Raw genomic sequence first — 24,874 nt, 5'->3', positions numbered from 1 at the left:
AAAAAAAAAAGGTAAAGAAACCACGTGAAGTGTCACAGAACTGCAGGATTGATTGGGTTGGAAAAGACGTTACAAGATCATCGGGTCCAACCTGTGGCCAAACACCACCCTGTCAATCAGACGGTGGCACTGAGTGTCACACCCAGTCTTTGCTTAAACACCTCCAGGGATGGCGACTCCACCACCTCCCGTGGGCAGCCTGTTCCAATGTTTAGTCACCCTTTCTGTGAAGAAATTCTTCCTAATGCCCAACCTAAACCTCCCCTGGCCCAGCCTAGGACTGTGTCTGCTTGTCCTATCCCTGGTTGCCTGGGGGAAAGCACTAACCCCTACCTGGCTACAACCTCTTTTCAGGTGGTGTTGAGAATGAGAAGGTCCCCCCTGACCCTCCTTTTCCCCAGGCTGAGCCCCCCCAGCTCCCTCAGCCACTTCTCGTCAGACTTGTGTTCCAGACCCTTCCCCAGCTCCATTGCCTTTCTCTGGACTTGTTCCAGCACCTCAGTGTCCCACTGTTATTAAGAGGAGTCTTGTATTTTGTAAGAAGAGTTTTGTATTGTAAGGAGTCTTGTATTTTTCGTCTCATCTGAGTGGATAATCCACAGTGGAGACACTGACTTTCCCAAGGCCACAGAGTGTGGTAAAGTGTGGTGCAATGGCTGTTTCCTAAGGGCTCACAGACTTCCCTCTCAACAGCACAGCTGATTTCCACACAGCAATACGTTTCGGAAGCTGAGGTTGCAGATTTTGGGACAGCAAAGGTTGCAAACCCATCAGCATGTGCTCCCAGAGCATGTCCCCTGTTTCAAAGGAGCAGCCAAAAACATCCTCCAGGGATGGTGGAGTTGGGACCCACTGGTTGAATAAAACATCAAACAAAACCAGCAAGTTGCAGGTTTGGAGGTGTTAAATATGCCACGGTGCTTTTGACGAGATACCAACAGGAATCCAAAAGCAGACCTGAGCTGCTGTTTGCTGCTGCTGCTGCTTAAAACACCACCTGCCCTTTCAGCAGCTGGAGACCATCTCTCCCCCATCCCGTGTTGGCCAAGTGATAAACACCAAGTGCAAAAGGTTTCTGGAGCACTTCCAAAGTATATACACTGTATAAATTTATTAATTACACCCCGTTTGCACCCAACTTTTCTCCTGCCTTTACCCCTCCCCATCCATCACTTCCCTGGTGACTTGCTGACAAGGCACCCAGCGTGTCAGAGCAGAGAAAGCAGGCAGCTGGTGCTCCTGCCCTCCCTGCTTGCAATATCCTGACCCCGTGTGGGCCCACAGGTCTCCAATAAAACAGGAATCTGTGAAAAAACAAGAGCAGCACATCCCCAGCCAGCTTCCCAGCTCCCTCCAGCTACTCCTCCACACTACAGACTGGGAATCCCCAAGCTCAGCACTGCCCTGCCTTATGTCCCAGCTGTGTCTTGCCTGTAGTATGATTTCTAGCCAGGTGCTGGTTTCTTTAATACAGTCAGTGACTTTAAAACATGTCAAAAGTGTTTTAAACACTTCAGAAGTGTTCTAAACCTTCCTCCAGAGGTTTCTGCAGATGTCACCACAGGCTGAGCAGCATGAAAAGAGAAGGCTCCTACGTTTGCTCTGCCACGCTCCTTCTGTGGAAAACTAGGAAGGCATTTAGGCACAAACTCTTTTGGTAATTTAGATTCAACAGTTCTATCCCAGGAACGGCCACCATGCTTTGCATCCTTTCAGGAAAGTTCATGGCTGAACTGGACCAGTTAATTTCCCACCCTGCAAAAATGTGAGGTGATCCTGGAGAGAAGGGGTTTGCTGCCAGTGTCCCTCCAAAGGGCTTCTGGAGAGCAATGCAGTGTGAGATGCTATTCACCCAGACATTTGCTGCAACACCCACTCCAAACACTCCTGAGTAAGCCACTGGTCTCACCAGCAAAGATTTTTCACCCTGATGTCAATTCTGGGCCACTCCCACCATTTGAGGTCTTTGGGGCCACACACCTGACAGTTACTTTCAGATTGCTTTTCAACAACTTTGCAGAAATCATCTACTAAAATCATCTGAGTGCTTCTGATTGTATTTTATTCCCCAAAGCAGGATGCAAACAGAACTTCCTTCTAGGGTCCACCATGTTCAGATTTCACCTTCCTTCCCATCTCCACAGCAGGGTGTGATGAGAGCCGAGCAGCTGGAAACACCTCGCTCACTTCACTGTCCATTACAGCTGACAAGCCCCGATGAACTTGAAAGGAGCCTCCTCGATGTGACACCTCCCCTTCTCTCCTCCCCTGCCTGCAGCAATAAATTCAAGCACGTACTCTTTCCGCTCCCACAGGCAGCTGTGGGTCCCTTGGCACAGATGAGGATGGATAAGAGGGCTCGGAGCTCTTCCAGGGAGTCTCATAGAAGACGTAGAGAGTCCCCGGGTACGCAGAGCAAACGAGAGAAGAGGGAGAGCAGCAGAGAAGGCAGCAAAGGAAGGGGAGACACAAAGCAGGAGAAAGCAAAGGAGACCAAGAGCACTGTGGGGACTGATGGCAGGGTGCACACCTCCACGGTGGTGGATGTGGATGAGGTGGTGTCTGAGGAAGAAATGGAGGCAATGGCATTGCTGGACAGCGAGCAGCAAGAGGAAGGTATGACACATAAGAAGGGAAGGGCTTGGGAAAGTGTGGGCTCGTTGATGCTGCGTGGGTCACAGTATGACTCTGCTCTCTGCACGGTGTCATCACAGATGTGGTTATCCTCAGGACAAAATATGGGAGACTCCAGCCAGCCTCCCAGCTCTGTTCTCTTCCTTTTCTCTTCCCCTTCTTCAAGTGGACAGCATTAGCCTTAATGCCAGTTCACAGCCCAAAAGACCTCACTGCAGGGAGGAACTACCCTTAAGGTCCACACTCACAGCTCCCCTTCTGGATAATCTTTAAGAGCAGCTCCTCTCCACGTGTTTGTTAGGCAGATTCCCAGCCCGCCATGATAGAAGGGAGCATCACGAATCTTTTGGCAAGGTGTCTGGGCCTCTTTGGACCCAGCATCACCAGGGCATGGCAGACGTGTATTACAGGAGCCAGCATCACTTGTGCACTCCCATGCCAGCAACTCTGCTGCCCTGGAGTGACACAAAGGTTCAGGTGTGCTCCTGACTCTCTGACAACTAGTTCTGCACAAACACGTCTTTCTGCCTCAGTTACAGGAATCACAGCTAGTGAGTGGTGCTGTGGAGCTCTAGTGATCGTGCAGGTTCTTGGGATCTGAACCTCTCTCAGGACCTGGTGGTTCTGCAGAGACCTCCAAAGGCAGAGGGGCAGGGATGGAAGGGCTAGAAGGGATTCAAAGTGGGAGGGATGCCAGCTTCACTGCTGGAAATCATGGTCCACTCTCTGGCTTTTAGTATATCCAGGAGTAATATGTTGATTTTCATGCCATACCTGCTCAATTTTACTTCAGACAGGAGCACAACAAAGGGCAGCCAAAGCAAGATGATCCACACTCCCTTTGGGGAGATGTAGCAGGTAGTATTCATCTGGGGCTGATCACCCCAGTCAGCCCCCAGCACCTTGGTGTGTCTGCTGTAGGGCACAGGGAGAGTTCAGTGGCACCAGTGGCTTTATCCTGCTGCATTAGGGAGAGGAGATGCAACTGAAATCCTATTCCAAAGCAACATGAAATGCCCTGATAGGGAAAGGCAGTTCAGGCTGTGCATGTTGAAAGCTCTCTCTTATTTACAGTCTTTACTTTTAGGTCATCTTTCCAGATTAGTTTCAGGAATCCCAGCTCACCCAAGTTGCCCATTCCAAGCCTTTCAACACTGCTTGGTAGCCCCAATTCTTCAAGAGAAAAGCTGCCCTCTAGTCAAGCAACTATGGAGAAGCATGGCTCAGTTTTTGTCGGTAAAGTGGAGACAAAATCTGCCCCTCCATCCTTCACAGCTCCTGGCCACCTGGACCAGGCAGTGTTCCTTAACTCACCTCCAGAGAGTGACAAGTGATTCACATCCACCAAGTCCAGGCAAAGGGCAACACTGAAGCTTGTGTGTGCAGGCACTTGTCAGGCTATCAGTATTTTGGGAGCAGTCCTCTCCTAACACAGTCATGTTGGATTTCTCCCTAGGTGTAAAGTCTCCAGGTCTGGGCATCTGTGAGTGGCTTCTGACCATCCTGTCTTTCCTGTTCATCATAATGACCTTCCCCATTTCTGTCTGGTTCTGCATGAAGGTGAGAATAGCCATGGGGCCTCTCTCAGTATCTGGTGTCTGATGTGGATGTCACACACTGATTCAGCATGTGTTGGACATGAGCATAAAGCTTTTTTGGTCTAAGGCCCTATTTACACCTCTTCAACTCATTATTAATTTTGATTTATCTTTTATCACATGTTGCTACAGCACAGGGCTGCACAGGGGTCCAAACACTGCCTATCAAGTAATCCTGCTGCAATATCAGCAGACAGGGGCTAAAGTTTCTCTTTTTTAAAACAAATTGAAAGTCTATTCACTTTCAAATATAATCCTCAGCCTTCTCAGGCCAGAGAGGGCTGCACTGCAACCAACAGCTGGGTAAATGGGTTTTGAATTAAAAATGTCAAGAGAGATTGATCTCAGAGCTAATAGCAGATTTTCCCTCTTCCTCTAATTTTTGTCAGATTTATATACATATATATATAATATATATAAATATATATATACATATATATAAATATATAAATATAAGGGACTCAGTGACAGGTGATACCACTAGTTCATACCTGCTGAAATCCTCCCTTGCAGGGCTTTTCCAGAACAGACTTCCTCCCATGCCTCTGAAGCTGCTTTTCCCAGTCCTGCTTGTTCCTCTCCAGCCTCCCTTTTGTTTCCCTCTGCAGGTAGTGCGGGAGTATGAGAGAGCCATTGTTTTCAGACTTGGGCATCTCCTTCCTGGCAGAGCCAAAGGACCTGGTAAGGTGTTTACTCGGCTCCCCTCAGCCATGTTGCTCCTCTTTTTCATGCTCTACCAAAGCTCACGTGCTGGTGCCCTCCAAGCAGACATGGCCAGACAGGAGATGGGATGTTTTTGTTCCCTTCCTCTTAAGGGCTTTTCCCCATCACAGAAGCAGCCTCAGAATTTGAGCCCATATATTGCTGTTCCTTTGTAGTTCTGCATGCCAAACCCTCCCGTTTTCCAGAGTATGAGAGGCAATTTCTGTGGTTCTGATGGTCATCAGCTGCCTTTCTCTTCCTCCCACAGGCCTTTTCTTTTTTCTTCCCTGTCTGGACACGTACCACAAGATAGACCTCCGCCTCAAAACCCTAGAGATCCCCTTCCATCAGGTATGGCTGACACCCCCCTCTATATTAATTTTGGTATCTCTTTAACGTTAGATCTTTTGCTTCCAACCTCCATCCTTGCAAAGAAAAGTTCAAAAAAACCATCACAAAATAACCTCTGAGATCCAGAGTATATACAGTTTGCCCAAGATCAGTCAGTATCAGAGGTGGAAGCTACAATGACTTAACCATCCAGTTAGTCCTCATCACACTCTCAGTTGTGTGCTTTCCTGTGCTACCTTAGAACTGCCAGAACCAGCTCCATTTCCTCCAATGTCGTCCTCTTAGGTGGTGACCAAAGACATGGTTACTTTGGAGATAGATGCTGTCTGCTACTACCGGTTGGAGAATGCCTCTCTTCTCCTCACCACCCTGACCAGCATCTCCAGTGCCATCCAGCTGCTGGTGCAGACCACCACGAAGCGCCTCCTGGCACATCAAGCCTTCTCTGAGCTTCTGCTGGAGAGGAAAAACATTAGCCAGGAGATCAAGGTGCTTCCATGGGGAGGGGGACAGCAGAGCTAGGGGTGAATTGAGACTCTGTGATCAGAGAATTGAGCTCGTTCAGGTGGTCAGTCCCTCAGAGTCACGGACACTGCTTTGAGGAAGGATTCCAGACTTGGAATCACTGTGGACTCCAGTTAAATCATCCCAAACTCCCAGGGTAAACACAAATTGGAAGTGAGGACAGTAATTTAATTTCTGTCTTGCACAATAGCATACAAAACCTGATAAATCTGCCTCACAGTCCTGCAATTAATGTCCCTGCCTTGTCTTACTCCCTGTAAGGAGTCTAGGCCAGGGCTGCTGTTCTCCCCATGCTCTAAAAATATTCCTCTTCACAGGTGGCTTTGGATGCAGTCACGGGCTGCTGGGGGATCAAAGTGGAGAGAGTAGAAATGTAGGTAGGAAATGCTGGTAGAAGGGAATTCCCTGGCCCTTTGCAAGAACCCATCCTACTCGCTGCTGCTTGCTTCTCTTCCTGCTTTGCCTCTGTCTCTCTCCCTGCAGCTATTCTGCAGAAGGTAGAGCCTCGCCTCTCACCTTCCTATTTTCCCTGCTCCTTTCAGCCTCATGTAAAACTTCCACATGTTAGACTGTTCTTGCTCCTGCACTGACAGTCGGGGCAGGATCCTTAGCTGGGATCTCATCACCATTTCAGTGCTGCTGCAGGCAGAGTTTGCACCCAGTTCTGGTAGCCCACGAGGTGCAGGAGGCACTGAACCCTCCATGTCCCAGTCTAGATCAAAGGCCCCAGGGTCTTTTAGAGGGATGGGCTCATCACTCAGAAGTCTGTGCACAAAGGTGGGACTCAATCATCGTGTACAGGGACATGGAAGAGAGAGCCAAGCAGTGAATGAATAAATCTGTGACCAGAACATTCCTGTGCCTGTCTTGAGAGCAGTCTCCCAGTGGAGTCTCTGCTGTCTCACAGAGTGAGCTTAAACTTTGAGCCTCAGAGGTACAGAGAGATGTCTCTGCTGCCTAGTGATCATGCAGTCCTGGTCACTGCAAAACCAGGCTCAAAGAGAAGGATGGGAATGGAGGTACAAGGCTGAAGTCAGGCACACAAAGAGGAACAGCCAGGGAGCAAAGAATGTAAAAGAATACTCTGCAGAGACTGACTGATGAGCCCATTCCAAGCTTCAGATTGACCATCCAGTGCTGCCAGGAGAGCCAAGAGCCCAGCTAATCCCTCTCCTTTCCTGCCACAGCAACAACGTGCAGCTGCCTGCTGAGCTCCGGCAGTCCCTGGCTGTGGAAGCAGAGGCCCAGAGACAGGCCAAAGTGCGGGTATGCCAACTCTGAATACTTCTCATCTCCTTCCAAAGCACTCCTCCTACCTTTCCCAGCCCTGATCTGAGGGCCCTGGGACATGCCACACAAGCACATGGCTCTGGGAAGATATGTTTTCTTTAATTCCTGTTCAAGAGCTGGGTCTAGCAAGGGGAGCCCAAGTGTGACCTCTGATGGGCCCAGTAAAAACACATTAGGCACGAGCTCCTAAACTTTTGGCAGCATCAAGAGGTCTAGTACATGCTGTGATCTTCAAAGAGCAGGAAAGTTATAATCACACTGGCCCAGGGAATTTCACTGTGGCAACCTCCCTCTGTAACAGTCTGTGCCACCTCACTCCCGGTGGTCACAGAACTCCCTCACTCCCCTCACTCACAGAAACCTCCTTTCTTCCCCTGCTCGGCAGGTGATCGCTGCAGAGGGGGAAAAGGCAGCTTCCGAGTCCCTGCGGATGGCAGCTGAGATCCTGTCCAGTGCCCCTGCTGCTGCTCAGCTCCGTTACCTCCATGCACTGCACTCCCTCACTGCAGAGAAACCCGCTGCTTTCATCTTGCCCTTCCCTCTGGATGCCATGAACCTGGGCTCTCCAGCTGCCCACAGCCCTGCAGCTGTGAGCAGCCTCCTCCCAGACACCACAAAGCTCCCAGAAAGCCTGAAAGACAAGAAGGACTCCCCCATGCTTTGAGAGCTGTCCCAGAAATGGCTCCCACGCTGCTCCTGGTCAATCCTGCTCAGAGAGGAGCAAGAGGGCTGGCTTATTGGCAGCCCACCATCAGGTCCTGGTCTGGAGGCAGGAGGGGAGGCAGCCCAGACCTGCAATATAAAGTGGATTGTACGTGGAAAAAGCCTCTACTTGTCTTGGAAAGTTAAAAGTAAGGAGCAGGCCTGGCAGGTGTGTGAGCAGGGGGTCAGGGGAACAGGGGGTGTCATCCCTTCCCCATCACAGGGCCAGATGCATCTTGACACCTTAGAGCCTGGCCCCCAGAGTCTGATCCATTTTGTCCCATCACCTTGGCAGGAGGGACAGAAATACATGCTATGTACTTAAATGCCCCCCGCCCCCGAGCCAAACAGCTGGGTGGGTGGGAGTGGGAGCCTGGAAATCCATGGGGGAACAGGAAGGGGCTCAGCACTCAGGCAGGATGGTGGGTGCCTCCAGCCTTGTTGTCCTGCGAGGAGGGAACAAGCTGGGAACGAGCTGGGTCTGTGGTGCTGTCCTGGATTTAGGATTTCGGTCACCACTCACACGCAAATACATCCACACACGAGCAAACAAGATGTTTAGCCCTAACTTTAAAGCAGGAGAAAAAGTAAAAGGAGGAAAGCCTTTGAGGCTGGTGATTCCCTGCCCGGCACATCCGCTGTGCAGAGGAAAGGCAGGCTGTGCTGCTGCTGGCTTCCACAGGGTGGTGAGGCAGGACAACGTCTGAGCTCGCGGGCACCTAAAAACGTTAAGGTGGCCCGATTAACCAACGCCCACTGAGCTGACAAGGGGGAATCCGGCACCACTGGGAAGAGCCAGCTGAGAGCCTTGGGAACTGCAACACTTTTGCCTGCTGCAGCTGCCTGAGAGACACAGGAACAGAGAAGGGACGGAGTTCTCAATACTCCTAGAAGCCTCAAAAGTCTGATATATCTTTCCTGACTAAAGCCGTTAGAAATGACCAGGGACCTACAGACATTGCAGTCCTTCCTCTTGGCAAAGATATAGAGCACTGTCAATGGTTATTTCTCATGCTGCTGGAAAAGGCCCCTCTTTCCCAGCCTCGGGCAAAAGGGTATAATACTACACAGAGTGAGCTGCAGCTGATCCTTTCTCTGAACACTTCTCTGGCTGCTTTTCTAACTCCATGTAAAATGATCCATCCAGACCAAGATTCTTAGCACATCAAAGACCAACAGCTTTACAGATAATGTCTCAAAGGAACAACACTTAGCCCGAGAACAGTGTCAAGCCACACGCAGTACTTTGTCAGGGCACACGGATTACCCTGTTGGCACTTGTATCTGCAGAAGCCAGGCACAGCTTTTTTCAAACATTTAACTTTTCTGCAGTTACAGGAAGGCAAATTATAGCTAAGGGCATCCTCAGTTCCAAAAAGCGTGTCTTGTTCCAGCAGGATCTTCTCTCTTTTACATACACAGAGCCGGCAGAACTTGTCATTTTACCTTCAGGAGATATGATGTTCAAAAAACCTGCAGAACATCATTTAAAAATGTAGTTAAGGGTTATTGATATGTTTCCAAAAGAGAATTTACTCTGAGGGAGTTGGCAAGGATTGTCTGAGCTGATGTAATTCCTGACAGTTTCACTGCCTGCTCTTCCAAGCTGAGAATGGGTCAAATTGCAGAGTCATCCCGATTTTTGTGCATTTTCTTCCTAACCAGTCAGGCAGCTGGTATTTGGATCATCTGAAATCCAGAAGATGAAGGAGGTACTCATTATCAGATAGACAACCAGGCTGTGCTGGCACTGAGGAAAAAAACCTTGAGAGGAGAGGGAAGAGGTGCAAACAACTTACTTGCATGATCCCAAAGGGATGAGGCAGAAGGAGATAAAGCAGCAAGAAGTGATTGATGAGCACAAACAGAAGGGGCACAGGCAAGAGAGATGTGGGGAGGAGAAAGCTGAGGTAGCAGTGGTATTACAGGGATGACAAGCTGCATAGATATTAGAACTGTGGGAAGAGGCAGAGGACAAGCAAGACAGATGTGGAAGTGGTGAAGGCAAGTAGAACAGCATAAATGCTGAGATGGCACAGAGATGCTGGGGTAGTAGGTAAGGGGTGAAACACTACAATGAATGGGCACTAGGACATTACTCAGGCATTGCTGTTCTTCAGTATTTGCTTTTTCTGGATCTCTTGGGCTGGCCAGAGGTAGCAGCTTTGGGACTTGGGCAGGCCTCGACTTCTGAGACACTTTCTTGGAAACATCTTTCTGAAAGAGAAACAAAACAACAAACCAAAGCCATTACAAATACCACAGAGTTAAAATGTGCCCAAGATATCACATCTTTAACAAAAAAATTGGCCTCTCCTCCCACTTTGATGTCAAAGAGACAGGATATGCTAGAGGAATAAGGGAAGGAATTTTAATTCCCATTTTTTCTCCATATTTTATATCTCGTGGATCTAGCTGAGAAAGGACACAAGGAAATACTTTCACCCACAACAAACTTTTGACCCGAGGAACTCACTGCCACATGGTATGGGCAAGATCAGTGGGTCAGCAGTGTTCAAATACCTCCTGGAGGGAGCAAGAGTGTCCTGTGGTATAAACACAAAAGGCCTGTGGCCTCTGAGAGTGAAGGGACCTGGAACATCCTTTCTTTTCTACTCCAAAATCAGTGATCCTAAACAGATCTTCTTGGCTGTAACAGGGAAAACTCACCTACAAGGCAGATGCCACCAGTTACATGATCTTCTAGACACAGACCCTGTGTTGCATATCAAAATCAAACAAAATTAGTTTCTCTCAAAAGCAGACCACATTCAGCAGTTCTTTCTGCCCTGATCTAGAATCATGTTAAAAGCCTCCTGGCTTGACCTCTGACAAAGAGTCAAGACAAAACCCTGGGACATGCCCAGGAGGGGAGGGTTCTGCACTAAACAGGAGGTGAATGAGGTGCCCTCAAGGAGTGCTTCACTCTCTGAGTCTGTGACAGGGTTCAGAATATTGATTCTCCTGACCTTGCCTTTCTTTGCTTCTGGGATGACTTTCCCATCTTTCTCCAGCTCACACTCTAGCTCTTTGATTCTCTGCAGAGCTTCTTCCAGCTTCTCTTCAAGACCTTCAGATCTTTCCTCTGCATTCTGAGCACGGATCTCTGTTTTTCTGAAACATAGAAGCAAAGTTAATGCTAAAACCTGAAATCTAAGGAGCTGCTGGTAGGATACCCAAAGGAAAGATTTAGAGAGCTGAGGTGTCCAGTGGGACTGACTGACTCTACAAAACATGTTTATGGTTTCAAAGAAGGGCATTTGTTAAAAGATCTACAAAGGATTTCATGGCTCATCTATGTAAACCCTGCAAATTTAATTAATTTTAAAATTCAGTGTTTGCTAGCAAAGGGTGAGATGCTGATCTTCATTGTGTGAGGATAAGCACAGTGCACAGTCAATTCTATTAGCAAGGCTAATGAGGTGGGTTTTCCCTGGATAATGCAAGCTCACAGGCAAAACAAGTGTGAGGGAATGCAATTCAGAATGGCCAAGCCATACTGCTTAGGCATGGAAGAAGTCATAACCAAACACAAACCTTGGTGTGATTCTGCATGGAGACACTTGGGTATACCCTCATTGTGTTCCCCACACTGAGGCACAACCTTGTGTGGCTGTTCCTACCACACTCCAGGGGACTGGCAGGCCCTGGAAGAGCTCAGCTGCATTCACACAGCACCCTGCAAGTGCTAACAGGACCTGAAAAATTTTAGCTCCTGCAGAAAACTATCATGAGTACCTCTCAAATGGCCCAAGACATTCAGAATGAAAGGAAACCCGAAATAAGGCCATCAGATATTGGATGAAGCAGAACCTTACCACAGAGCAGAACCAGCACCTGCCTGAAATGAAACCCTGCCCTGTTTTTACCGTTTTTATATCCATATTCATTACAAACACATCTTTTCCTACTATGTATCCATCCTTCTCCCGGTTCTTATTTAGGATCATGTGCTGCTGATCAGCCACATGGTGCATTCTCATGTCCAGAATTCGGCAACAAACCAGAAATCACACACCACACCATCTAGAACCCTGGGAGAAAGAAATAAACCCACAGAGAGCCAGCAGGCACAACAGCTCTCTGAACAGGAAATATCAGTGTTATTCCAGAGAAAATGCTTGCTAAAAGTGAAACAAAATTGTGTTAATGCACTGTACAGGAGGCATTACAGCTATTTTTAGGAGTTCTCCTCTGCTCTTTTGGCTGGGAGACAAAAGCCACAACTTAACTCAAACAGGAAAGTGTCGAAAGAGAAACAAGCATTCCTCATAACTGCACTCCAGCCAGAAGGAAATTAAAGACTGAATACTAGATAGAGTGCCCTTATCCCTAACAGTTGCAGACTTGCACTTAATTTTTTTCTTGAGAACCTCATTATTCATGGACAGAACCCACTGCTGAATCATCTGAAAGAATTCTCTAGGTACCACCCTGAAAAAAACCCAAATCCAGAAACAAAGTGACCTCTAGTGCATCAGCCTCAGGGATCTCCTGTCTCAAAGATACCTTTTGCTCCCCAGCTAAACAAACTCAGCATGTCTAAGTACACCATATACTGGAAACCTGACACAGGCTTTTTTTGCTAAGGCAGTAGTTGTGGGCAGACCTGGCATTTGCAAGGAATCTCACACAGACACGTTATGCACGTGCTCTGCAAGTGATTCATCTCTGGATGACATTCACCAAAAACAATGGAGCACCATGAAGAGGAATATACCCCCAGAAATCTGACTGTAAATGAATCACTCATTTTGGGGTTTTTTCAAATGTCAAGATTTCCAAAGCAGTTGGCAGTTCTGAGGGAGATGGGGATGTTCCAGGACTGATATTGAAGCCACCAACTGTTTCCACAGGTATTGCCAAATCACAGCAGATGAAAGGCAGTCACCAATCATTTTAATGCTTCAGTTGATCATGTTTATCCCACTTTCAGTTTTCTGTGCCAGGGACTCCACCAAAGGACATTTCTCTTTTCTCACAAGTGTAGTTTCCTGTGCAAGGCCAGCCCAGGTCCAATTAACACCTCTGTCCTTAAAGGAAATGTGGTTTATCATCACTCTCAGCTTCATGCAACTGGCTGGAGCCTATAAAGCTCATCGCTGCATCCACCTGGGCCAGCCACGAAGGAATCTGGTGATAAAATGCAGGCAGCTCAGCTTTGTGCATGCCAGGACCTCCCTTCAGCTTCTGGCACCATTAATAACCAATCTTCCATACTTCTCACCAAGGCTGTCAAAAACGTAGCTGTGCCTGCAGGGGAAGAAAATACAACCTTTAATTATAATTCTTTCAGCCAACAAAAATAAAGCTGGATTCTGTGGGGGATGCCAAGAGGGATGAACAGCCTACGTGGGAACTGGCTACACTTAGAATTAAGAGGGAGCTATTTAGCAAACACTGAATACAAAGCAAGCTGAAAGAAAATGGGCTTAATTTGAAGCCCTGACTTCTTGTCTTGGCATATTTGGCTCCCTCATTGCATAAAGGCTTAATATAATTCTTTTTAAAACAGCTTTGCAGTTACAATCCCATTCTTCAAAGATGAAGGTGATACAGTAAGCACAGATGTGCCTGGACAAGGTAGTAAATTACTTGTTCATTCACTTGTCTGGCACATGCTGATGGATATTCCCTGTTTGTTGGGGAATATGCTTGAAATGTAACAGTGCTTGTTCTTGATAGCCAATGTTGAACTTTATTTAAATCCTGGTGAGCTCCTGGCCTCTGTGACATCCTGTAGGAAAGTTGACATGTTAAATACGTGATGGTGATGACAATTTTATTTTTTTTTTTATATTTCAGTGATTTTGGTGCACAGCTTGGCTTCCCTACTGTTTGGCTGTGGGGTAGAGCTAGTTAACTTCTCCTCTGGATTAGAAGAAGTGCAGTGAAGTTGGGATGTCCAGACTGGTAAGAAACATCTTTTTCTCACACTGGAAGTACTCTGTGAAGGCTTTATACAGTGATCAAGGAAGACTGAATACGAGCAAAGACCTCAAACCAAACCTTATAAATTTCCTATAAGTCCTTTCTTACACCTCCTGGCTGAAGCAATCTCATATGTCATTGTTCTCTCTCCATCTCTCATCCTTGTCATCAAAACCTTTGTATTTCTGGCACATGTTGCTTCAGACCAGGTAATTAGATCTCAGAAGATAACGAACACTTCAGGTAAATGGGTGCTGTTGCCTCACAGGACAAAATTACCACGTTCTCAGTATTGTCTCTTACCTATTCTTTATAATCTCTTTCATTTTCACTGTTTCTTACCAAAGAGCCACTGTAAAGAGAAGGGATACCTTGTCTTTTTCTACTGAAAGGCCATTCATTTCATTACAATGCAAAAATGAATCCAAGCCACTCAAAACATGCTGCATTGGATGGACCAAGAGAACACCTTTCCTGTGGCCCAGTTCCCAAAGTCTGTATTAAAATAAGCTAACAATTTCTTTTGCTGGACTTTACTGGCTGAAGCAATTTTGGATAAGATATCCACCCTGTGCTGCTCAGCCCTGTGCTCAGCCCATGACCATCTGCTGTCAACTTTTTGCTGTGCTGGTGTCTGGGCAATTCTGACCCCATTTCTTCTTTATTTATAATGAGAACTACTCATACAGCATGGATAAGATAATGTAGGGAAAAGAACAGCATAACCCTGAGTGAAAGAATAAGATGACAGCATGAGAAGCAGCTTAGCAAACATGAGTAGCAGTTCCTGACAGCCCATGTTCAGTTCGGTTTTAGTCTGCAAGAAGGAAATAAAATGATTAAAAAAACAGAGATGAAATAATTCTGAAATCAGGAATGAGCCAAGGTCTTGCAGGGGCAAAGGTTGAGAAGGTTAGTTCTGAATTACTCAACATTGTTTGTTATCTTACATGGGAGATAAGTTTATATCAGCAAAGAAAACATTTATTTACATTCTTTATTATCAGGATAATTCAATGTCTGGATGAAGATAAGTTGGCATAAGTGATAAGATATAAAAAAAAGTATTACCCTCCAAAGTGATGTTTTATTTTACATTTTAAACATCTGCCCTTTCCTTTTACTTTTATTTTCTTTTCCATAAATTATCCACATAATCACAAGCCACCCACTCTCCCTCTGAACATAACATATGACTTCCCTGTGTCATATCTGCACTGCCTGTTCTTTGCACTGCATCACATTTAAAATGTCAGATACTCTTTTCACCTGCGACTGCAAGTCAAGTTTCTTGGAGTTTGGCCCTTGACTGCTCTTGATTCCCAGCACATACCTGGGGGTCAGACTGCAGCTTTGGAAGAGGCCAGCACAGATTATGTCAATCAGTCCTTTATTATCTGCTGCTTTCCTGACAGGAAGACTGAACTGCAAAGTTTATCCTGGTATTGGAATCCCACGAGCTCACGTGCCCTTTGGTTTGTTTCTTCCAGGGAAGGCTGCTGTGGAGGCAATGCCTCCCTACACTTCTGGGTCTGTTTTCAGTCTCTAAAAGGAGAGCAGCAAGGCTGACATGCCCCCAAAAGTTGGACCATCCTTTGGCTGCGACGGAAAGGTGATGGAAATCAGGTAAGAGAAGTGTGAGGAGTCCATATGCATAAATATGTCACAGTGAGTAGCTAGCAAATAAACTGAAAACTTATTGGTGTCAATTCTGAGCATTTCTATGGATTAATATAATTTATCAGTCACCAGAGCTGTTGGTCAGATAATGCTCAAGTATTTTACTAAGGTTAATGCACTGAACTATGGCACTGGTCAGTCATAACTTCTCATCTGTAGACTTGAGCTTCAGCACAAAAGATTTGAGCTGCTGTGGTTTTGTTCACACTTGTGATGGACTTAGATGCTCACTGGGGCTCAGCCAACACAGAGTAATTTCCTGAGCAGATACAACTTGATAATAGGTCCAACCCACCCAAGCCTTACATATATCAACTCCTTGATGTCCTGTAGGATTTCATCCGGTACCTTTTCATCATCAGGGAGGAGCTAAAACAGAGGGAAAGAAGGGATAAGAGCTGAGGAAAAACTCCTTTAGTAGCCAAGGCAAACCCAAATATATATTGATATATAGTCGAAATGTACCAAGTTTGCAATACAAATTGTAACTTGAAAGAGAAGTGAAAACTACAAGGTCTTACTCATCCAGGGATTTTTGTTCTCTCACTCAACACAACACAAACACTGGCTGTCAGTTGAGCAAATATATTACTTCCAGCAAAGATGAAAATCAAATTCGAGTGCATATTGAAAATTCAGACATTATTAACTCTATGATTGAAACCTGTGGTTGATGTATTTTGTTACTGCACACACTGTGTATACTCCTGCATTTTGTGCTTGCATGTATGCTTTGTTTTATTTAACATATCACAGTGAACTAACAAAAGCCTTGCAAAATATAATCACCTGAACACAGAAAAAGACTGAGTTTGAAACCTTTTGTGTCTCAGTCTCATATCTGTACAGGAGGGAATTGAATGCTCTTTTGGAGCAGCAATGCCTACACATTCCAGTTAAAATGAACCAAACTAAATGCAGGGATTCTGTTACAGCTATGACAGCTGCAAAAAAGACACTGGTTTGCAGCAGGATGGCACGATCCTCACTGCACTGAACCTCAATACAAACCTGTGGCACCGCTTTGGAGTTACTGTGAGGGACTCAAGTATCAAAATAAACGTGTCAAGCAGAAGAGCAGAGCTGTGAGGGACGTGCAAATTGCAGATTGTACCAAATCTCACTGCACCTGAGAGTCAGTGCAAGCTTTTGCTGGTCCAACAAGCTGAGGGAGTGGCTGCTCCCCCTGGTCCCTCTGGGGCACTCACCAGTCACTGCTGTGAAAGTACTGAAGCCACTTGTTGAGGCTGCTGCAAACAGTTTGCAGTTTTTCCTGGCTGGAGCCAACACTGATTCTGCTCCAACATGACCCAACCTCTCCCTGAACTGCTCAGTGTCTTCCTGCAGATCAGCCAGGTCTCCCATGTCAGGCAGGCATTGGGCAAGAGGGTGGGAAAAGGGACTGCTGTGATTGCTTTGATCCAACTCAGAGGATTTCTCCCCTTTCCCTAGCTGTTTTGGGATATGTGTGTATCAGGGATCTGCACAGCCCTTACAAACCCTTTGAGACAGGACTAGGGTGGCTCATCCTCCCTGAGGATGCTGGAAGTGAGTGCTTGACTGTTGGTTGTATGCTACCAAGAGACACTGCAGCTTCACCCCTAAGAGGCCAAAATTACCCCAGCCTGGATATGTTTTGATTTTATGGGGAAGAAATGTGGAGAGAGAGGAAAGACACAAACAAAGTAAGGGGAAACTGGCAAAAAAAGAAAAATTTGAGGTAGAGAAAAGGGTACATGGAGTAAAGAGGGAAAATTGTGGGGAAATAGGAAATGATGGCACATTGGTTGGTTGACAAACATGTTATAGAAGAACTACTTTACTTCAAAGAATCTGTTGGACAGCTGGCCAAGTCTGAATCCTGCCTGATCCTAAGAAATTATCTCCTTACCCTAGGCTTAATGCACTGATTTTGTTGAGTTTTCTAATCTTCATAGAATCACGGTTTGGGTTGAAAGGGACCTTAAAGATTATCTTGTTCCAACCCCCTGCCATGGGCAGGGACATCTTCCACTGAACCAGGTTGCTCAGAGCCTCATCCAACCTGGCCTTGAACACTTCCAGTTGCCACAGCTTCTCTGGGCAACCTGTGCCAGGGCCTCACCACCCTCCCAGGGCAGAATTTCTTCCTAATATCTAAACTTACTCTCTTTCAGTTTGAAGCCATTTCTCCTTGTCCTGTCACTACACACTCTTGTAAAAACATGGAAGATGTGCAGATACTCTTAGTTCCCTCCCTCCCTGCACATGTTTGGCAGCCAGAAGAGGGAAGCTCAGATAGCAGCTTTTCACACTGCTTTTACCTTTCCTTCTACATGATTCAGAGTACAACACAAACAATCTACATCTGAAAGCAGATGGAAACAGCCAACCCTGAACTGTGCCAGGCAGCTGATGAGTTTTAGGATCAGGGTAACACCAGAACACAGTGTCTGAGGGCCTCCCTTCTCCCAGCTAGTGAAACACCCCGAGAAACACTGGAATGATGGCACTCAGGAGCAGGTGGGACTGTACCACAGCTCCCTCTCTGATCCCAGTGACCCTCAGAAAAAGAGCTTCTACCAACCAGAAAAGGTTGAAACTCTAAGGGAGAAATCTGAGGAAGAAAATCCTCAGCTTCTTGGTCAGTCACAGTGTCACACAGGTAAGGGACACCTCTGAAATGGAGGGGAGGAGCTTGTTCTTCCACCACCCCACAGCAGCCCACTGTTCCCTTACTCTGGCCTAAGCCCTGCACTGGTCTGTCCTGCTCAGCCTGAGGCCTGGCTTACAGCCAAGGCTCCCTCCCCTGGGACAAAAAAGATGGATGAGATCATGTTTTTTAGGCAGATTAATCTCACATTGCTTGTTGCTGGCCAAAGACTATTTTTCATGTCTCCTGCCAATACCCTATTGCCTAAATATCTGACACCTGACAAAGAACAAAACATTCCTGCCTCCCTAGTGCTGTTAAGCAATGTTTATATACAAAGAAGTGTAAACCTACTCCCTGCTAAGTCCATTAAAACCAGGAGAAGCTTCTTTTCTTAATCATGGATCACAGAGCAGTCCTGTTAGCGTGGCATCCTTTGGAAGGACGTTTCTAAGAAGCACTCATTTAGCAACTCTTTTATTAATCCCAAAACATCTTTTCCCTCAAATCTCTCTGCCCACACTCCAACAAGTCCAACTGGTCCATTCATCCAGCCACATCAGGCAACACAGCCACCTGCCATAAGATAAGACCACAGAAGAGATCTAGCTCTGTGTTCCCAGTTCTGTCTTTCCTGGGCTCCTTATCCCTTCTTTCCCTACCTTCCAGCACTCAACAAACTGACAGGGTGGTGTCAGGTGTCTGAACTTGCTCCAACAATTAGGATAATGCCAAAGCCGATCTTTGCAGGCAGCCCTGCACACAAGGCACACACGTGGCTCTCACCACTGAGCAAGAAACGTGCCCAGGAGTGGGATAGGGCTGAGTGATCATCTAAACAAGCTCCCTGTCATTATTTCTTGGGGCTGAAGAAACCAGTGTGGACAAAACAGCCCTGGCAAAGGCTTCACAGCAGCACCAGGGCATGAGCAGGTTTGCAGGGACTGGAAGGCAGTGCTTTGGGTCTGTGTCAAATGGTGTGGTCAGGAAAGTGATGCAACGTAGGATAAATTTATCTTATGTGGTCAGCAAAATTTTCTTTTGTGCACAGAACAAACATGCACCCCCAGACAAAAAGCAATTCTGGACAGAAAAAGGCAGGAGATGGAAACATACTCACCCTGAAGCCTCCTGGGGCTCTGGTGGTTTGTAAGTGCTCTGGGCTGGAGAGAGAAGCACTGGAACAGGTCAGGCTTTGGAAACCTCCTCTGGAACAAAACTACACTCCAGGGAGGAACAACAGGCCTGAAGGTCAAGCACCCTTGAGGTACCCCTCAGCTTGGGGATCTCTGGAGAGCAGCAGGGAGAACCATTCCAAGAGCAGTTATTCTGCTGGTGAAAGAGAAAGTGAAACCAATGATACAAGTATGGGGCAGAGAAAACCTGTGACAAGATGCCTGCTCCCTTACCCCAGAGCACAGGCAGCTAATCCCACACTTAGTGGTTGTTAGATCTTCAGTGAAGCCTAGGACAAGTCACCTTCCAGCTGCGGGAGACAAAGCACAAGCCACACGACTGTACTAAGCTGTCAGGTGCAGAAACACCAAGGGATGCTGTAAAGAACTTCAGTTTGTCTCTATAAAGCCATTTCCCTTCTTGTGGATTGCCACAGTCAGCTTCCTGCAGAGTTGGGAATACCCTACAACACCAGCAGTTGCCTAAATAATTGCAAAAGGTAATGCAGGGAAGCATCCCACTGTTAGAGGGAAGCTGGAAGGATGGAGAGTTGGATGTAGAACCCCACAGCCTCCAGCCTGGCCCTACCTGACCAGTCCTCACCAACTGTGTGCCCACAAGGCCCCTCTCAGTTTCCTTTCACGGGCTTTTGGTCCAGGAACAGGCATTCCATTTGTGGGCATGGTGCTTATTTCCTTTTAATACTTAGCCAAGAAAACTTGCAGTAATGAATGATCTAGTAAAAGAATTAAACCCATATTTGTACTTACCCCACAGGGCTAAGGTGGGTTGTTGGGGGTTTTCTTTGCTATTATTTATTGGGAAAACCCCCCTTACACCTGACATTTGGTGCATCCTTTTGGAAGAAGCCTCCAATGCTTTGCTACATCCTCCAAAGGGGTGCTTGGTTTCCACCTACAAACTGCATTAAGCACAACTGTTGCTTTCATAAATCCGGACTGGGGCAGAGATTTTATTATATTTGTCACCAATTAATAATCACTTTTTATTCTTGAAGGTATCTTATTAATGAAAACAATAAATATGATATTTCCATTAGTCTCACAATCCCTATGAATTCTCTTTTGAAGCCTTTCTCCCCCACCAGCCTTGCAAAGACATGCAATTCTTTATAAATGGTATTAAGACTTATCGACCTCCTTATCAGCTGTATCCTTGTACTGTGGGTTCTAATTAGGTTAATTACCTTTCTTCAGATACATCTTTGTGGGTGTAGGTATAATCTAGGAATAACCTTGGCAGGTAGTTTCTTGTCTTGCTGCGTAAGTGGCTTCTTGGAAATACAAAAATTCACAAAAAACTTGTGACAGAAGTTTTGTTTTCCCTCTGACGGCTCTCTGGCAGTACTTGATATTCCCACCAGAAAGAACAGGAAGATTGATGGCCTTGTTCTGTAGCTGCTACAGTTTAAGGACAGACAAGACTTAAGAGCATGCAGTACACAGCTGGAAAAATAATCACATTAAGTTCTTGGCACACAAATCCTTTTCAGGCCCAAAATAAAGGCAGAAGTCACCAACATGATATACATTTGGCAGCTGCTCCAATTTAATGTGCATTGAACTGGGAGGATAGAAATTCAGGTCTGTTCCAGGACCTATTGACTCCTCCTCCGTGCTCCTCTCCCACAGTCCAAGGATGTCCTTTCCCCTCACAGGGATGTGATGGCTGATAGGCAGCTTAGGAACCCCCAACTGCCCTGCTCACCTGGTATTTACAGGAACCCCCAACTACCCTTCTTACCTGGTATTTCCCTTGGATGTTTCCTGCTGCTTTCCAGGATGTGAAGAAGGGCTTGTGTAAAAGTTCCTCCCCCTGCACCCAGCCAAGGAGGTCTCCTCCCCACTACCATCCTATGATCCTGCCTGGTACCTCCAGGCTTGGGTTTGCCACAGCATGACTGGCTCCATCCCTATCCCATCCCTGCCCTTGGAAAGCGAGAGGACACTTGCAGCCCCATCCAGGAGGTGGCTGTGCCAGGGACTCCCTGGAGCTCTGGGCATGGGCAGCTTCAGGCTTCCCTCCCTTCCTCCATAAGGTGCTTCCCAATGTCTCCCCACAGCAGCCACCTTCCCAGGAGAGCAACCCCACATATCTTACTCTGCCCCCACACCATCCCCTGTGCCCTCCTGTAACTCCCCCCAAACCAGGACCCTCAGAAAAAAAAACAGGCCAAGGCATTTTTTTTTCCTCCCCTAATAGCAAAATATATTTTGACTGCTGTAATACAGTAGATTATAAACAGCTCTTGTGCGTGACAGAACACAGTACAGGGTGTATCATGGAATGGCTGGTGCCAGGGCCAAGGCCAGACTGTCCTCTGCCACCACCAGGGAAGGGGCACCATGGCTGGAGGCACCAGGAGAAGGGATGAGCCAAGGCTGGCTCAGAGGTACCACAGGGAGCCAGCTCATCATCCTGATGCCACAGAGCACGTGGACTCCTTGAATCCGCTGTCCTTCCTGCCCATCTGTGTTTGGCAGCAGAAGCTCCAACAGTTCAGTTTCCCTTCAGCAGGTTCAAGCAATCCATGCCATTCCATCCTGAAAAAAATCCATCGGGATTTGCCCCAGCTCACACCATGGCACACAGCACACGCTGTACTCGGACGGCTGCCGTGGGAGAGCACACAGCTCACAGCTGAGATGCAGGACTGCTTCACCCCTGGAGGCTGGAAGCCAAACACCCCGACAGAAAGGACCTACTAGGCATGAGGGCTCCACAGGGGTTCGGTCTTCCCAAGAACAAGTTGTTTTCTGCATGAAAACCAGGATGCATTTGCTGTATTAATACTGATTTTCGTGAGGTTACTGGGCAAGGAGCTGCAGCTGTACTGGCTGCCATTCCAATGCTGGAGGCTTCCCACCTCATAAGTGAGGGAGTTACCATGGAAGCAAGCTGCACAGTCCTTGTGTTGGAAAGAACCACAGGAAACAGTATATATTATATTAAGTACTTGTAAAGGGCAGGTGGGAACCTTCACATCCTCCTTATTGACCAGAACACTGGACTGCTAGGTCTGGCACTCACAGCCTAAGAAAACTCCAGCATGGTATACTTGACTCTAATTAAATGAGCAACGTGCAAAAGACTTAGTATTTCCCCTCCAGCACTTTTAAGAAAAATGAAAATAAGCCCACATTCAGAAGCAATTAAAAAAACCCCACAGAACTGAAAGTAATCCAAATTGTTAATGCCCTGACAGCACGGTTGCCAGATACCTTGATCTACAAGGCTAAAAACCTCAACTTGTCAAAAACTAAGACTAGTGCCAACAGCTGAGCATTCCTTTCTGGTTGCCTTTTGCTTGCCAGATGGTCAAGCCCCGAGGCTTCAAACAGTGAAGATGCTGACACAGTAAATGCTGATGTTCCTTTTGGGCATTTGACACTGCCAGCTGTGAGGGTAACACCAAAACTGGGCACAAAGTGAGCCACCACCAGGGTTTGGTCTCCTTTTGAGAACACTGAGACAGCACTAAGACCTGACACAGGCAAGAAGACAACAAGCCAAGTCCCTAATCCATCACACCCCCCTTGAGTGCAGTTAAATCTGTGTTTTGAGCACCAAATGAAAAAAGACTGGACAGAGTTTCATCCTATGCCAAGGAGGTGACAAAGCTGTTTAGCCAAAGGGTGGGGATTTTGTCTTTTTCAATAAGGAAGCTTATTTGTTCCAGAACTTCTGTTCTTTCCTCCCACATAAGGTATGGTGAAAGATATAGGATTACTCAAGCTGAATGAGGATAAAGTAATCCATTTAATTCTCAGGATTTTATAAACTAACACTGCCAAATTTGAGTATATACGTGAACCTCTTCCTCTGAAATTACCTCAACCGTTTCAGCGAGCAATTTCTAGCAGGAGTTACTGTCAGAGGAGAGCCACACACACAAACACTGTATTTGGCAAATTTGCCCTGACAACGTCCTTCATCAAGAGCAGGGCTCCTTACTGAGGACTGAACACCTGGAAGAGTTTAATTTCTCCCATGAAATTACTTCTGACTCAGGTTAGCGAAAACAGAAGCCCAAAAGAGCGTCTGAAGTGGTTTGGGAGACAAGTCCATCAGCTATCCCAATACTGCTGGTGTCAAATACCCAGAGCTGTAGGTCAGTATGGAAACACTGTCACCAAAAAGTGCCAATAAAGAACATCTGAATAATTCTGAAATCTTTGTCACCAAAGTTAAGGTATCTCTATCAGGTGACCCTCTTCACCAAAGTCAAGGTTCCTCCACCAGTTGATCTTCCTTCCCCAGCATTAGAAGCTGCTGCAACACATGTGGGCAAGTGGCACCAAGGTGCTGAGCTGCACGTGGCCAAATGAGAGTGGGCCATGTACCTGTAATGTTGATCCCATTTTCTTACAGTTGGCTTGTAGTATTTCAAGTCTTTCTTAGTAAAGAAACCCTTAACAACCGTATATATACCTTAAAGCACCTGCCAAATTAAAGTAAAAGCTCCTTTACAAGTTAATCATGTTGAAAGAATTGATTATCTAGAGCAGGAGAAAGGAAGAGCAAGAAGAAAAACTATTCCTCAAATAGTTTTTCAGAGAACAAAAATGCTGTAAGACAGTTGGGAGCTAAATGAATACAGATAAAACAGAAATTTTCAGTGTAAAAAGTCATATAAAGACTGCCCACACCATGCCCTGCTTCCAAACCTGACTGCAATGCAGCCACAAGCACACTGACAGTCCCCTCTCCCTCTGCCCATTTTATATCTGTTGGCAGCCAACACACATGGAACACAGTTCAAAGCCAGCCAGGAATACTTTGGCTATCTTCAGAGCAAGAAGGCAAACACGCTGTTGCTCTGCCACTTGTCACAGTGGCAGGCAGGATCACAAAGAACAGAAGGTTTGTAGACACCCCGTTACCAAAAGGGAGAAAAAAAACCTGCAGAGGGATGGCTAAGGAAGATGGACGGATGCCAACAATGAGCTACCAGCAAATCTGACTAGCTTGCCTCTTGTCCAGAAAAGCAGCAACCTGGGGGGACCCCTGGATGAGTAGGATTCCAGTAGACTCCACCTTCAGCTCAATGTTTTACTGGCATGGAAATGGCTCAAAGTGGGACAGCACGTAATAGATGCTGCCTATGAAGTCTGTTGCAATCCAGGTCAACTGGTTTGCTCCAGCAACGTTTAAAAAAAATTACAGTTTCTCCCCAATAATCAGGAGGCACAACTTCCCTTAGAAAAAGTCTGTAGTGAGTTAGATCACTGGTCCAAATACTTGGAGGACAACTCTGTTCTTCTGTGACGACATGGCCAGAGGACACCATTTCACATCTTCGTATGACACGACCACGAGCGTGGTTTTAAATAGTCCAGGAACGTGGGCTGCAAAACATGGGAGAAGCAGTGAGTTAGTCACAGGCCCACAGGCCCAGCTGTGGTGTGAGCCCCTGAAGTCAAACCTCCCTAGCAGGAAAGATCAAATCACATGTCTACACCCTGCAACCCTGTTCTAACCCTCGCTAAACAGTGCCTGGAAGTGCAGCTACAGCCACAAGTCCTCATGCATCAGATAAATGCATGCCCAGCAGCACGTTGTATCAAGAAGCCAAGTCATTTACAATGGTAAACTCTTAACTGAGGAGAAACAAAATAGGGGTTGCTTGAGG

The 24,874-nt window shown here is 46.7% G+C and overlaps 2 protein-coding genes across 3 annotated transcripts in view; one reads left to right on the top strand and one right to left on the bottom strand.

Annotated features, from left to right (window-relative positions):
• Positions 1-733: 733 nt before the first annotated feature.
• On the top strand, positions 734-7,914 carry NPHS2 (NPHS2 stomatin family member, podocin). Its single transcript, XM_008933918.4, has 8 exons — positions 734-2,616; positions 4,091-4,194; positions 4,841-4,913; positions 5,203-5,285; positions 5,571-5,774; positions 6,128-6,183; positions 6,998-7,076; positions 7,486-7,914. The coding sequence occupies exons 1-8, from the start codon at positions 2,079-2,081 to the stop codon at positions 7,762-7,764; spliced, it is 1,416 nt and encodes a 471-aa protein (XP_008932166.2). The 5' UTR covers positions 734-2,078; the 3' UTR covers positions 7,765-7,914.
• Positions 7,915-21,422: 13,508 nt separating this feature from the next.
• SOAT1 (sterol O-acyltransferase 1) overlaps positions 21,423-24,874 on the bottom strand; it is a 28,877-nt gene continuing 25,425 nt past the window's right edge. For both annotated transcript variants that reach the window (XM_018079099.2, XM_018079101.2), the window contains one exon: positions 21,423-24,590. In XM_018079099.2, the coding sequence (XP_017934588.1) occupies positions 24,534-24,590 (57 nt within the window). In that variant the 3' untranslated portion in view covers positions 21,423-24,533. The remainder of the gene's footprint in view (positions 24,591-24,874) is intronic.

Source organism: Manacus vitellinus, unplaced genomic scaffold, assembly GCF_001715985.3.
Source record: "Manacus vitellinus isolate BGI_N305 unplaced genomic scaffold, ASM171598v3 scaffold_44_pilon, whole genome shotgun sequence".
Taxonomy (NCBI): Eukaryota; Metazoa; Chordata; class Aves; order Passeriformes; family Pipridae; genus Manacus; species Manacus vitellinus.
This window is presented reverse-complemented; position numbering and strand designations above follow the sequence as displayed.

What these genes read in the sequence shown, in the direction of transcription:
- NPHS2 (XM_008933918.4), top strand. Translation starts at nt 2,079, where the DNA reads ATGCAAACAGAACTTCCTTCTAGGGTCCACCATGTTCAGATTTCACCT. An exon ending in CAGCGAGCAGCAAGAGGAAG is followed by an intron (nt 2,617 to 4,090) that starts GTATGACACATA and finishes ATTTCTCCCTAG; the next exon opens with GTGTAAAGTCTCCAGGTCTG. An exon ending in TAGAGATCCCCTTCCATCAG is followed by an intron (nt 5,286 to 5,570) that starts GTATGGCTGACA and finishes TCGTCCTCTTAG; the next exon opens with GTGGTGACCAAAGACATGGT.